The 13,002-nt window shown below is 65.2% G+C and overlaps 2 protein-coding genes across 14 annotated transcripts; both read right to left on the reverse strand.

Moving 5' to 3' along the window:
• MROH6 (maestro heat like repeat family member 6) lies at positions 1-8,064 on the reverse strand. 7 transcript variants are annotated; one of them, XM_003903245.5, is made up of 14 exons: positions 5,809-8,064; positions 5,425-5,577; positions 5,059-5,213; positions 4,246-4,363; positions 3,771-3,955; positions 3,541-3,678; positions 3,258-3,372; positions 3,004-3,147; positions 2,750-2,923; positions 2,359-2,526; positions 1,932-2,051; positions 1,571-1,673; positions 1,396-1,461; positions 1-1,250 (listed from the first exon to the last, which is right to left on the reverse strand). In XM_003903245.5, the coding sequence occupies exons 1-14, from the start codon at positions 6,094-6,096 to the stop codon at positions 1,024-1,026; spliced, it is 2,154 nt and encodes a 717-aa protein (XP_003903294.2). In that variant the 5' UTR covers positions 6,097-8,064; the 3' UTR covers positions 1-1,023. The 7 variants fall into 7 exon arrangements, with proteins under 7 accessions (XP_003903294.2, XP_031525667.1, XP_031525670.1 ...); XM_031669807.1 differs by having other exon boundaries at positions 1,396-1,673; XM_031669810.1 differs by having other exon boundaries at positions 1-597; positions 2,750-3,147; positions 3,541-3,918.
• Positions 8,065-8,189: 125 nt separating this feature from the next.
• On the reverse strand, positions 8,190-12,986 carry NAPRT (nicotinate phosphoribosyltransferase). 7 transcript variants are annotated; one of them, XM_009213757.4, is made up of 13 exons: positions 11,455-12,986; positions 11,070-11,197; positions 10,911-10,993; positions 10,525-10,655; positions 10,319-10,434; positions 9,903-10,099; positions 9,689-9,829; positions 9,330-9,414; positions 9,080-9,160; positions 8,881-8,983; positions 8,649-8,803; positions 8,445-8,552; positions 8,190-8,359 (listed from the first exon to the last, which is right to left on the reverse strand). In XM_009213757.4, exons 1-13 carry the CDS (start codon positions 11,678-11,680, stop codon positions 8,297-8,299), a joined length of 1,617 nt encoding a protein of 538 aa, XP_009212021.1. In that variant the 5' UTR covers positions 11,681-12,986; the 3' UTR covers positions 8,190-8,296. The 7 variants fall into 7 exon arrangements, with proteins under 7 accessions (XP_009212021.1, XP_021798417.1, XP_031525675.1 ...); XM_021942725.2 differs by having other exon boundaries at positions 8,192-8,552; positions 9,080-9,229; XM_031669815.1 differs by having other exon boundaries at positions 8,192-8,359; positions 9,903-10,434.
• Between the last annotated feature and the right edge of the window lie 16 nt (positions 12,987-13,002).

Below are 13,002 nucleotides of genomic sequence, written 5' to 3' on the forward strand. Positions count from 1 at the left end.
TTTCCATCCATGTGTGTTTATTTTAGATGTTTTCTGTATGGGAGCCGGGGAGACAGGTCAGTAGGACCCCATGCCTGCTCCTGAGGCCCCAGTCTGGGGAAATGGTCCCAGCCCTTCACAAGGCTGTGCACACACCCTGTGCATGTGTGGAGGCTTCACTGAGGGGGAGGCTGCAAAGGAGGCCTTGAATGTGAGGACATTTCCAGGCAGGCATCCTAGGTGCAGGAACCTGCTGTACAAAGTCAGAGAGGTGAGGGCACAGCACTGCCGGCTCCCAGAACAGCCTCTTCCTCATGTGTCCAGTGGCGCGTTCCTCATTTAACCCTGGGAGAGGTGCTGGGGTAGTGTCATGAGTGCTCAGTCTGACTGGGCGTGCACACAGGACCCCCACATCTGAACCCCCAGGTGTGATCGAGGGCCTACGTGGTCCAGCTTGGGGGGAGGTCGGGGCAGCTTCTGGAGAAGGCCTGGCTCCTATGAGGCCTGACATGATGAAGGGGGGTGATGATGGCTTGGCTGAGGGGGCACAGCAGGTGCGGCCGGGAGACAGGTCAACACTCTTGAGCAGAGAGGATGCCCGCCAGGAGCCTCAGGATGCTGGCAAGGAATGGGTTGCAGGATGAGGATCGGGGGTGCAGCTGCAGGGCCGGCCAAGGCCCGGACAGGCCACGGTGGAGACCCAGGAGGGCAGCCTATGGGACCACCAGCTTTGGGGTCCCCCACCAGACTCAAGAGGCCAGGTGCCATCTGGGCCAGGAGCCAGGCCCAAGGTGGGGCACGGGGCACGCTCCAGGGGGCTGTGAGAACAAGAGCCCTGACGGGGACAGATGGGTGCCGGCTGTCCCTCTGGGTCGCCATCAGGGTGGTGGGTGCCTGAAAAGGGGGCGCGGGGGGGGGGGGGTGGGTGCGGGCACTGGCATCCAGCACCAGGCCCAGGGAGCCCCTCCGTCGGGGTGGGGACGGGCTGCTGTGCCCGTGGGGTCCTCGAGTCGGATCCTGGCCCGCGGGTCCCAGCCCCCAGCCTCAAACTCGGCGGGGTCCGGAGCAGCCCCAGCGGCCCGCCAGGCTCGGGCGCTGGAAGGGGCTGTCGGCGAAGACGGGTGGGGGCCGTGCGGGGCGCGGGGCGAGGCGGAGGAGGCGGGGCCCGCGGGGGCGGCCCCGGGCGCGGGCCAGCATCGCCACCTGCTGGGCGGACACGTGCGCTGCCGCGGCCACAGCCGGCTCGGGGTCGCTCTGCAGCCGCCCTAGGTCTGCGAAGAGATCGCAGCTCAGGCTGGGGAGCCCAGGAAGGCCGAGTGCCCGGGCCCCGGGCCCTCCACCCACCGCTCCTGTCCACTCCGCCCTAGCACCAGCCACCTCTCCAGAACACCATCCCCTGGCAAGGTGGGGCCTTACCCTGGAATAGGGAGCTCAGCAGGTCCTGGTTGACGTAGCCGGGGCTGGCGTGGTGGACAAGGAAGCCTGGACCACAGCAGATGCATGACTGCGGGCCCCACAGCCCCACAGGGCGGGACTGGCCCAGCTCCCACAGCCCTGGTGCCAGGGGCAGTGTGACCCCGGGCGGCCTCACCTATGAGCACGGCAGCTGCCCGGCGCAGGGGGTCCTGTGGACTCCGCAGGTAGCCCTGGGTCTGGCTCAGGAAGTTGGGCACGTGGCCTGGGTATCGCTGAACCTGGGGACAAAAGGGCTAGTGGCAGGACAGGAGGGTGATCCTGAGTGTGGAGGAGGCTGCAGAGCTGAATCCAGGGGCCGGGGTTCCAGGGGAGCCCCCCAAGGCAAGTGGCATGGTCTGAGGCCTTGGACTTGTCCCACCAGTAGCCTGACTATCTGGTTTGGCTGCGGTAGAAACGGTTTGGGGGCCCCCGTGAACCCTGGAACAAGTGGGCAGCTGATCATACCCCCTTGTGGTCGGCTTGCTTCCCCTACTGACCAGGCGGTGGCAGAGATGGCTCAGGGCCTCGGGGCTGTCATAGTGGGCCACAGTGACCATCTCCTCCAGCAGGCCCCAGCAAAAGGCCTGGTCGCACCGTGCCAAGGTCCACTCTGAGCTCTGGGATAGGGGAAGGGAGCCGGGTCAGGGGTCCAGGAAGTAGAAAGGCAAAAGGTGGGGGTGAGAAGAGGGGGAGCAAGGGCATCAGGTGAGGGGCAAAAGAGCCCAGGGCAGGGGCCCGGAGTGAATCTCAAGGGAAGAGCAGTAGTAACCTGGTCGCCCGTGACGCCTACCCCTGAGGTCCTTGGGATGGGGGAGTCCCTGACCTGTAATTGTCGGAGGGGAGGCACGGTGGGAGAGGGGAGGCACGGTGGGAGTGGGGAGTGTTGGATGGCATAGGGGTGGCATGGTGTTGGGGGCAGCTGACCTCAGCAGCGTCCCTGCTGGGGTCATGCAGGCGCAACAGGAGCGGCACGAGACTCTGCAGCACCAGCTTCCGCAGGGGGCCACGGAGCCCCAGCCGGAGCCCGCCCCGGCCCCGGCGCACCAGAGACCCAAGGAGCCCGACCGCCGAGGCGCGGATTGAGTCCCGTGTCTGCGTGGGAGGGCGCCGTCAGGGCGGGCGGAGCATGAGAGGGGCTGCAAGGGTGGGAGGGGGTGGCCAGCGCGGAGCGAGGAAGCGGGGGTCTAGGGAAGGCTGCTGACTCAGTGCGATCTGGGGACAGGGAACAGGGCCTGGGAGGTGAGAAACTGGATGGGAAGCCTGGGGTGCGACGACAGCCGGAGGGACGGGGACCGGAGGCGGGGAGTTTGCTCACGTCATCCAGCAGCGGAGGGAGGCGCGGCCCCAGCTCCACGCTCAGGAGCCGCACAGGCGCCCGCGGCCGCAGCAGGAGCCTCCTCAGGGCGCCCAGCGCTGCACCCACGAGCCGCGAGTCGCCTTCGCCCAGTGCGCCCAGGAGTGCCGGCAGCAGTGTGCTCACGTGCCGCACCTGCTGGGACTCGAGTTCAGCCTCCTGCAGACCTCGCCTCGACCCGGTCAGGACTCTCTCTACCCCTCCCCTTCTCTCACCTTCCTGCGATTCAGCGCGAGGTGGCCCAGGCCCAGCAGGCCCAACCAGCGCACGGTGGGCTCGGGGTCTCCCTGCCAGGTGAGGAGTCGCTCCAGGATGACCTCCTCCCGCAGGAGCCGTGCGGTGGGCCTGCTCTGCAGCAGCTAGGTGAGGCACACGGGGTCAGCACGCCCGCGGTCCCCGTGCAAGCCGCTGCGACTCAGGGATCAAGTCCAGGGTCACCCTTCACCACCCATCCGGGAAGCAGGCTCACCCCGGTGAAGAAGGCCATAGCCGTGAGGCGCTGCAGGTCGTCCGCGCTGCGCAGCCGCGGAAGCAAGTCTGCGAAGAGGCCTCGCAGGTGGTGGTCGGCATGTGCCACCATAGCACTGGGGTGGGTGGAAATGGGAGCTCTCGCTCCGTTTGGCGGCCTTACTCCTCGAGAAGACGCCATCCCAACACCACCCTCATGCCCCTGCCTTTTCCCTGTCCCCCTGGCCAGCACCTGGCTAGCAACGAGTCTCTTCCTGGTGTGACTTCCTGGGGCCCCTCCTCACCTGGCCAGCAGCAGGACACCCTCCAGGTGGGTGTGGGCTCCCACCAGCCTCCTCCAGCCTCCTGCCTGCTCCATGCATGTGACCACCATGCGGCCTCCATCCCCGGTGAGTAGGGCCTTTAACGCCTCCACGGCACAGCTGATGGTGGGGACAGTGAGCAGGCGGGCAGTGGGGGCTGAGAGGGTGACAGCATGCTGGCCCACCCCACGTACCCTGGTGTTGCCTCTCACCTGGCATGGCTGTGTGGTGGCCCCCGGTGGGACAGAATCCAAATCTTGGGCATGTCGGGGGAGCGGGGGCTGCAGGCCAGCTTGTGCAGCTGTGTGACCAGCGCAAGCAGCAGATGTGGGTAGAAGCCCCTCGTGGCTCCCACGCAGCCTGAAACAGCCAGCATCTCCCTCAGAGCCCACGTGGCCTACGGAGCAAGTGGCCCACTTAGGCCTGGGGCGCGCCCAGAGTTTCACTGGGCAGCAGAGGGACAGGCATGCCCTCAACAGGACAGGGACTAAGCCTCAGACATGCGTGGGACATTCCAGGAGCAGTTACCTAGGTGCAAACTCCCTGTCCCCACCCTCTTCCCTCCCTCCCTCCCCTCCCCTCCCTCCTCCCCCCTCCCCCCTCCCCTTCCTCCTCCTCCCCTCCCCTCCCCCCTCCCCCCCCCTCCTCCCCCGCGCCTGCCCTGTGGTGATGGCTGGAGCCACCTACCGCCAGCGCCTGGGGTTCAGGCCCCAAAGCACCCTTCAGCGCCCACAGCAGTTGCACCAGCACCTGCCCATTTACACGCTGGTTACGGCTTAGGCTGTGCCAGAGCTCGGCTGCTGCCCTGAGGGTTTGGAGGGGGCTGGTGTGAGACAAGGAATGGGTGCAGGGGTGGGTGTCAAGGGGATATGTAGGGAGTCCACAGCCAGGGTGAAGGCAGCCAGTAGGACTCCAGCAGGGGAGGGGCAGGAAACAACCACCCCCATCTCTCCCCATCCCCAAATCCCAGAGAAACAAATGAAGTGTTAATTGTGCAGACCACAGCATAGCCTGTCTCAAACTGAGCTGCAGGGTGGGGACCCACTGGGAGTCCTGTTGGGTCAGCGACAGTGAAATAAACCTGGCATTATTTAAAAAAAAAAAAAAAATCGCCACAGAGAATAAAACCAAAGATAACTTCTGGGGCAAATTAACCAAAGAGCCAGGATGTCCAGGCACATTAGCCCCCCAGCCTCATTCACCCCACTCCAGAGCCAACCCCAGGATGGTCTCCAGGGGAGACCACCCGAAGATAGAAGGTGGCTCCAAAAGAGGAGCCCAGCATCAGAAACTCTGACAGGAGTGCGGGGGTCGGGGGGGAGTTTGCAGAGCTAAAAGTGAGGGGACCGGGAATGGATATGGGGCACGAGTCATCACGGGGCTGGAATAAGGAGGCCCCCTTTCAGCTCCCTCTTCTGGGGCCAGACTCCACCGCCAAGCGGGAAGGGGGAAGGAAGCCGCGTGGGGACCGCAGGGCCAGGACCAGGACGGTTGGGTTACCGATTGGGGGGCAGAGAGCGGGGTAGCAGCGCACACACCACGTCCCGCGCATGCTCCAGGGCCAGCGCGCTCAGCACTCTCAGGGCCGCCCTCCGGGGCCTCCCCTCCGCCAGGCTGGGCACCTGCGCCAGCAGTCCACGCACCAGAGCATGCACCTGATGGGGAGGAGTGCAGACTTCAGCAGTCAGGCCTCCTCCACCGTCCATTCCCCTCTGGCCTGCACCCCACCTCCACCCCCACCCTGATCCCACCTGGCAGGAGCAGCCTGAAGGTGGCGGGGTCAGGCTGCGCTCTCCAGGCCCCTCCCACCACCTTGGTTCGTGAACCGGCAGGAGTCTGTAGAGCATGGAGTGGGTGGAGGCTGACCTGGTCCTCCAACCGCTCCCCTCGGGCCTCCAGGGCTGAGGACAGGGTGAGCGCTGTCGCCTGCGTCCCTGCAAAGCCAGCCTCCTCCAGGCAGGCAGCCGTGTACAATGCGAGGTCGGCAAGAACTGCCTCCTCCCAGGAATTCTGGGGAACCTAGGGCAGGAGGGTGGGGCGTCTGAAGTGCCCAAACCTCTCCTAGCTCTCCTCCTGGTCTCTCAGCCTCCCACCTGGCTTCCTACAAAATCCCTTGCTCCTCTGTTGCTCGCCAGCCTGTTTCACCTCCCCCAGGTCCAGCACCGCTCCCGCCCCCCGCTGCCGCCTTCCACCTAGCATCCACAGGATCCCCCAACCGGTTCCCACAACATCCCTTCCCTCACCCCTCACCTGGTGAGGCCCCTCAGGGGCTGGTTCCAGGGCACTGTTGGGGGAGCAGGGCTCGCTGCCAGCTTCAGGGACGGTGGCCCCACGTCCAGGCTCAGCCTCAGAGGGGGCAGTGAGTGCCTGGGTCTGTGGCTCAGCTTCAGGTTTGAGCTCCCAAGACCTGGGCTGAGGGCCTGTGGAAGGGGGTCCCTGGGGCTGCCCCTGCCTGGCTCGAATTCCTTCAGTCAGTGCTGTCAGGGTTAGAGCCCCCACGGGAGCCTCCCGGGCCCGGCCCCACACACCCCCAGCCATGGCGGCCCTTGCCTGCAGCACCTGTCACTGCTCCTCCTGGGAAGTTGTGCCCAGGACTGACCTAGAAGCTGGCCCAGGCGGGACCACAGGCGGGACCACGGATGGGCGTGGTGGCGCGTGTGCGAGCGTGAGCTTGTGGGGGCTGGGGAGCCACACGGAGGTGCCTACAATGGGCCTTTGAGGGGCCCCCCTGCCTGGGCTGCTGGAGGGGAGTGGCCACCTGGAGCCTGAGTGCCTGTGGTGTGGCTCTACCCACCAGGGCCCTGGGAACAGGATCCCCAAAAGCTGGCAGATCCACAAAGAAAGGGGGAGAAGGACCCTCACCCTGACTACCAGCTCCTGTTGACCAGGGGGCTCAGGGCAGTTGTGGACAGCTCTGAGGAGGTCCTCGAAGGGTCCAGAAGTCTGCGCCCCACCGTGAGCGGAGGCCTGATTCAGCCCCCAAATGGCAGTCAGCTCCCCACTGGGCCTGGGGCTAGAGGCTAGCCCTGCCCCCTGCACGCTGGCTCTGTCAGACACCCTGGAACAGGCATGACTGGGTGAGCTTGGGGCAGTCCGGAGGGGTGGAGCGGGCAGCGAAGATGCCAGAGGAGCGGCGGCCCCTCCAGAGCTTGTGCAGGTCCTCTGGGTCCTGGGTCCTTGGCTAAATCTCACATTGAAATGTAATCCCCGGTGCTGGAGGTGGGGCCTGGTGGGAGGTGACTGGATCCTGGGGGCGACTTCCCCCTTCGGTGCTGTCCCCATGATAGAGTTCTCAGGATCTGGTTTTTTGAAAGCGGGTGGCACCGCCCCACCCCTTTCTCAGGCTCCAGCCATGTAAGACCTGCCGCTTCCCCTTCCGCCAAGATCGTAAGTTTCCTGAAACCTCCCCAGCCATGCTTCCTGTACCTGCGAAACCACGGGCCAATTAAACCTCTCTTCCTTAGAAATTACCCTAGTCTCAGCTATTTCTTTACAGCAGTGCAAGAACGGAATACAGCCACCGTGGCTGGGCCCCTCGGAGTGCGCGGGTGCCCTGTGGGCCTGGGGTGTGGTGTGTTCTGTCCAGTGATTGTGAGTCTGTATCTCTGTCCTAGCTGGTACTCCCCGGGGCTGGCTGGACCGGACCTCTGCTCTGAGTCCCCACCCTCCACCCTCAGCCAACCACACAGTGGATGCTGCCCATCCTGAGCCCCGGGGAGCCAGATGAGCTGGTCTTGTGGAATGCCTGGCAGACGGAAGTGCCCCTGACGCACCCCAGGCGGTCGGCATTCCCCCCACGCCCTTGCCTTTCTGTGCCACCTCAGGCTGCTTGGACAAGAGAGGCCCAGGCCCCCAGCCTCCACTTCCTGCCAAGCCTATAACCCCTCTCCCAAGCAGTTCCTCTGAAGCTCGTGTTGCCCAAACTGGTGGAACCCTGAGATCAGGAACTTGCTGGCACAGAGGCAGGGCCAGCCCAGCACACAGCCACATGCAGTGCCACTCCGGTCAGGTGTCTGGGGCTGAGTCAGCTCCTGGAGCTTCAACTTCTTCCCCCTTCTTCCTCTCCTTCCGTGGGCTGCTGGGTCAGGAGCTATGTCCCTGAGGTCAGATGCCAGGGGGGTGCCGGGTTGGCAGCAGCAGTGGCAGGAGACACCTGAGCTCTCCCTTTTGGCACGGGGAGTTTGAGATGTTCTCACTTACCCTGAGCCTGGGGGACGGTGCCTAGGCAGGCGTGGAAGCCCAGGGCCACGGCTGGACCCTCTTACTTGGCACTGACCCCCATCCTGTCCCGCCCCCAGCCTGCCTCTAGCAAGGAAAGGTCTTCCGCGGCAACTCCCTCAACTTCAAGGCAGACACCAAACCTCTCCCTGCCTGTGCGCTCGCAGCTCTACTGTGGGATCTGACTCCCCACAGCCCACCCCAAGTCGGGGAACTCCTCACTGCCCTTCAGGCTTCAGTACAGGGCTGTCTCCCAACCTGGCAGGGCCTGTGCTTTCACTGGGATGCAAACCCTCCTGCTCCCTCTAGCAAAGCTCAGATTCCCGACTCCAGCCCAGCCCCAGCCCGGGAGGCCCTGGGGCCAGGTGAGTGTGGGCTGGGTGAACAAATGACACAAACAACACAGGACAAGCTGTGGGGAGAAGTGAGCGATTCGTGTTGTTTCCAGGCAGCCCCGCTCCGAGTCTTAGGGGGACGCCCCTGCACGCAGACTGTCCACTGGGGCCTGTAGCTGGCAGTCTCAGGGGGACGCCCTTGCATGCAGACTGTTCACCAGGGCCTGCAGCCTCTCAGACAGCACCACCTGCAGGGAGCAGAGAAGGAGAGCGGTGGGCATGGTAAGGGCAGGGGCACACAGGGCAGAATGACAGGGCAGGCCTCCCTCCAACCTGGTACTGTGCAGGGCTCTGCAGCCGCCTGTGCTCAGGGCTGAGTTGGCTCAGGGACAGCTGGACCAAGGCTCTAGACTCTGCCAGGGATGGGAGCGGCTCACATAGCTGCAGGGAAGAGGCAAGGAAAGAGAAGCTTGGGGCTGGCTCCTGGTCAGGGCTCTACTGGGGCTGGAGGGCAGGTGAGGGCAGTGGGGTAGCCACCTGTCCTTGCTGGAGGCAGAGCCACAGTAGTGGCTCCACCTGGGCTGGCCTCACGGTGCAGGGCTCCTGGGCCCCTGGAGGCCACACCCTCAGCTCCTGCCCAGCCTGTGGCGCTGGCTCCTCTGCTAACTGCAGTACGTCCATAAGTAGAGACCCTGTGTGGGTGGGGGCAAGAATAAGGGGGGGCCCTGGTGTTTTGAAGGTAGACAGCGGGGGCATGGGAGGGTCTCACCGTCAGAGCCCAGGAGCCGGAAAGCAGCCTTGCTCCCAGGTAACGTCTGCTTCTCGGGGTCTTCGGTCAGCTTCATTCGTGGCTGGCCCCCCACGGCCACCAGCTGCAGGGAGAAGGCGTTGAGCTGGCTGGTCCTCATGCCCCACCCAGCACCATCCCTCAGACCTGCCCCCACCTGGGCCCCCAACACTGTTCCCACCTTATAGACGCAGCCCAGGGAAGGCTGTTGGGGGCAGGTGACCACACTGGTGCCAATGCCAATGACATTCACCTCACTGCCCTGGGTGGGGGAAAGGAGGTGGCAGTGAGCCCAGCCAGTGCCAATGCCAATGACATTCACCTCACTGCCCTGGGTAGGGGAAAGGAGGTGGCAGTGAGCCCAGCCAGAACCTGCAGGGGCCCCCAGGAACCCCCCAGCCACCCTCTGCCTACCCCCTCATCCACCCCACCTCCTGGGCCAGTCGGGCCAGTGCCTCCTCATCAATGTTGTTGCTGACTGCAATGGGGACTGACTCCAGCCAGGGCACCTGGAACCTGCCGCGTGGGTGGAGAAGGGGTGGGGGCCGCCCCTCAGGTCTTCCTGATTCACCCCAGTGTCCCCCCGCTCCCCTCCCACCTCAGTCAGGGACACCTACGCTCACCTGCTTGGGAGCTCCTAGGGAGCCCCACCCCTTACCTCCCTGCCACAGCCTGCAATATTACCTCTGAAACTACAGCCGAGTGCCTCACTGTCCTTCCCTGCCCCATTCCCAAATCCTGGCTCCCCAGGGGTCTCCCACCAGGCACACCTCCTCCCCAGGAAACTCACTGGGCTGCAGCAGCTCGGAACACCTTGCGGATCTCCTGGGCCTGCTGTAGCAGGTCACCACTGTCCAGCCTCACACCCACTGCCCGGTAGCCCAGCTCTCCCAGGGCCAGGGCGACTGCTAGGAAGTTGGGGAGACCACTCCTGCAGGAATGGATAAGGGGGTCAGGGGCTGCCGAGGTTCTGCTGAGCCCACTCCTAAAGTGCCTGGGCTTACCTCCGCACGCTGTAGGAGTCCAGGAGGCCCTGGAAGGCCCGGGGAAAGGCCAAGGCATAGGCCACAAAGGCTGCCCGCTCACCTGGGTGTGGCTCCTGCACCCCCAGCCCCAGGTGGGCACACACGTGCTCCAGCCACACCTGGGCTTTGGCCGCCAGGTCCACCCCAGGGCCCTCACCAGCTGCCGGCGCCAACATCTGTGGAATGGGGTTGGTGAAGAATGGGGGCCAGGAATGCAGAATGAGGCCCGGGGGCAGCCAGGGACACCCTAGTTTGAGGGCAAAGGTAACGCAGCCTGTGCCAGCTTCCTGGGACAGCACTGGGGTGACCTGCCTGGGTGGCACACCTCTCCCCAGGGCAAGGGCTGGCTTGAGGCCTGTCGCCTGGAGACGGCAGGATTGAGAAGAGGGACTGACCGGGTCAGGGGGCACCTCACTGCCCGAAAAGGAAGTGACGAAGGAGTGGGCCAGGGTCCCCGCCACTGGCACACCGCGGAGCTGGCCCGCTAGCACGTTGCTGCTGCTGTCGAAGCCTGGGGAGGAAGGTGTGGGATTGGGGGCCTTGGGGCCAGGACGGGGCTCCTCCTTCCCGGCCCTTGCCTTCCCCCGCACCAGACCCTCACCGCCCAGGTAGCTGTAGGTGGAGGCTGTCAGGCCCCCATCCGGGCCCTGAGCCCGCCTCAGGCCCATCTCTAGCAGCCGCTTCTCTGGCCCTGCGATCAAGCGAAGCCGCGCTGCATTGGTGGCCACCAGGCTGTAGGGAGACAAGAGTCACGGGGCCCAGGGTGAGGGTCACCAGGCCAACCAAGACAGCGGTGACCTGGGGCCTGGAACTTCCAACCCGGGAACCCCACCCTCACCCAACCCCTCCTTACACCCTACACAGTGGGGGTGGGAGGCCAGCCCTGGGACCCTGGGCAGCCAGCCCTGCTGCCACAGTCCAGCACGCAGCCCCAGCGCTGGGGGCCCATCCCAAACCCATGCTCCCTGCCAGCGGCCCGCAGCCCACCTGGCGTAGCTGACCAGGCAGAGCAGCGGTGTCTCCAGCAGCTGCACCACCAGCAGCGGCCCGGACACCTGCAGGAGCGGCACCTGTGGGGAGCGAAGTCAGCTCCGCGCCCGGCCCAGCACCCCGTGGCCACCGCCCCGCCCGGTCACCACTACTCACGCCCGGGAAGGCGAGGGAGCCCTCGGGCAGGGCTCGCACCGTCACCTCGGAGCAGTCGAGGGACCGAAGGTGCTCGAAGAACGCAGGGTCTGTGTCTGGGGGCAGCACCGAGGCCAGGAACTGCACGTCTGGAAACGAGGTAACTGCGCTGACACCAGCGTGGGGACAGACCAGTCGTGGGACATCGGGGTTCCATTGCGGGGCAGGGACTTGCACCGGCCATGGGTGGGGGCGTCTGTCGGGCGTGGGGGGGATCGTGGGGTGGGGGTTTCGGTCGGGCGTGGTGGGGAGCTCCCGGGGTGGGAGCTTCCGTCGGGCGTGAGGGGTTCGTCGGGCGTGGGGGGCTCCCGGGGTGGGGGGTTCATCGCGCAGGCAGGGGGACTACCGGCGTCCCGCAGACGGAAGGCGCGCAGGAAGCGCACACAGTCGCGCAAGCCGGCGGCCAAGGCGAAGGCGCCGCCGAACGGGCAGCGGCGGAAGAAGAGCTCGAACTCGGCGGCGTCCCGCGCCCGGCCCGCGCGCCAATAGCCCAACGCCATGGTGGCCTGGTAGAGGTCGGTGAGCAGCGGCCGCGCCGCCGCGAGCCCCTCGGGGTCCTGTTCCGCCGCCATCCCGCTCCCGACGTCCGGACTCTGGCCCGGCCCGCCCCGCCCCGGCCCCGTGACGCACCCCGGCCTATGGCGCACTCCGGGTGGGGCTTATCGTGCGGTTTGGGAGCGGCACGGGACGCGCTGGAGGACGGGAAGGGTCTAACAGTCTCCGTGCGCTGAGAGGGGCTGAAACAGCTGAACCCGGGATGGGGTGGCAGATGTCACTCAACTCTTCTCGGACCCCCAACCCCACTCCAGGCCCAACGGCATCTTTGGAGCGCAGCCCCGTCCTGGTCACCGGAGGTGCCCCCAGTCGCTCGTGTCTCCGCCCCTTGGCCGGGCAATGAGGTGCAGCTCAGGACTTGCCAGGAGGCGGAAAGGGTGGAGGACAGACCAGCCAGACTCCACCCGCACCGACCCAGAAGACAACCGCTGGCCAGCAGCCAGCTTCTGCCCTGGGCCTGGGAAGGGAGGCCAGAGGCTGCCTTAGTTGGAGCTTGAGCAGCCAGGCTAGGACGAGGGAGCCCAGATGGACGCAAATGTCGTTTGGAAAGAGCTTGGCACCCAGGAAAGGGAGGCGTGGGGCAGGGGGGCACAGGCCCACTGTTGACTGGCACCAAAAGACCTTCTGTGGCTATGAAGGCCCAGTGTCCCTCAGTGGTGGCTTTTATGGGATCCTGTACTCCAAGCCCCACAGGAAACTTTCTAAACCTTTGAGGGCAAAGTCAGAGGCCACTATCCAGGGGGAATCCATTCCCCTGTGGCTTGGGGCCCTGAGGACACCGTCTGACCAGAAATAATCAAGTAATTACACCCCATCCTTTTTCACCCCAATGCAGACATGTGTGGTCCAGGGGAGGGAGCGTGGCCATGCATGCTGACCACATGGGGCTGCCAGGTTGTTGAGGCACAGCTCCACAGAGCCCAGGCAGCCACACTCCGGCCACCCCAGAACATCAGGGGAGGGGCACAGTCCCTGGAGCAAGGGGGCAGGGCTTCCAGGAATGAATGAGGTGAGGGGAGGGCTGTGACAGCACATGACAAAGGGCATGGCAGCAGGGCCGGGAGCCATTGGGACCTCTTTCCTGGACAGTTCCAGGCTTGCACGCTTGCTCCCATGGGGACAGTGCCAACAGGAGGCAGAGTGGTAGGGTGGTGGGCTCTCCAGATAGTGAGCTAACAGTTTGTTTCTGGCTTTTTAAACCGCTATGAATTCGACTTGCTTTTGCAATGGAAAGGAGAAGACGGAGGGCCAGAGCTTTGGGAGGGAGTGGCCAGGAGATGGAGGGACAGGCAGAGGTCTGCTGGGGGCAAGGTCACATGGCCACAGAAGGTGCAGCAGC

The sequence above is a fragment of the Papio anubis genome, chromosome 8 (genome assembly GCF_008728515.1).
Source record: "Papio anubis isolate 15944 chromosome 8, Panubis1.0, whole genome shotgun sequence".
NCBI lineage: Eukaryota > Metazoa > Chordata > Mammalia > Primates > Cercopithecidae > Papio > Papio anubis.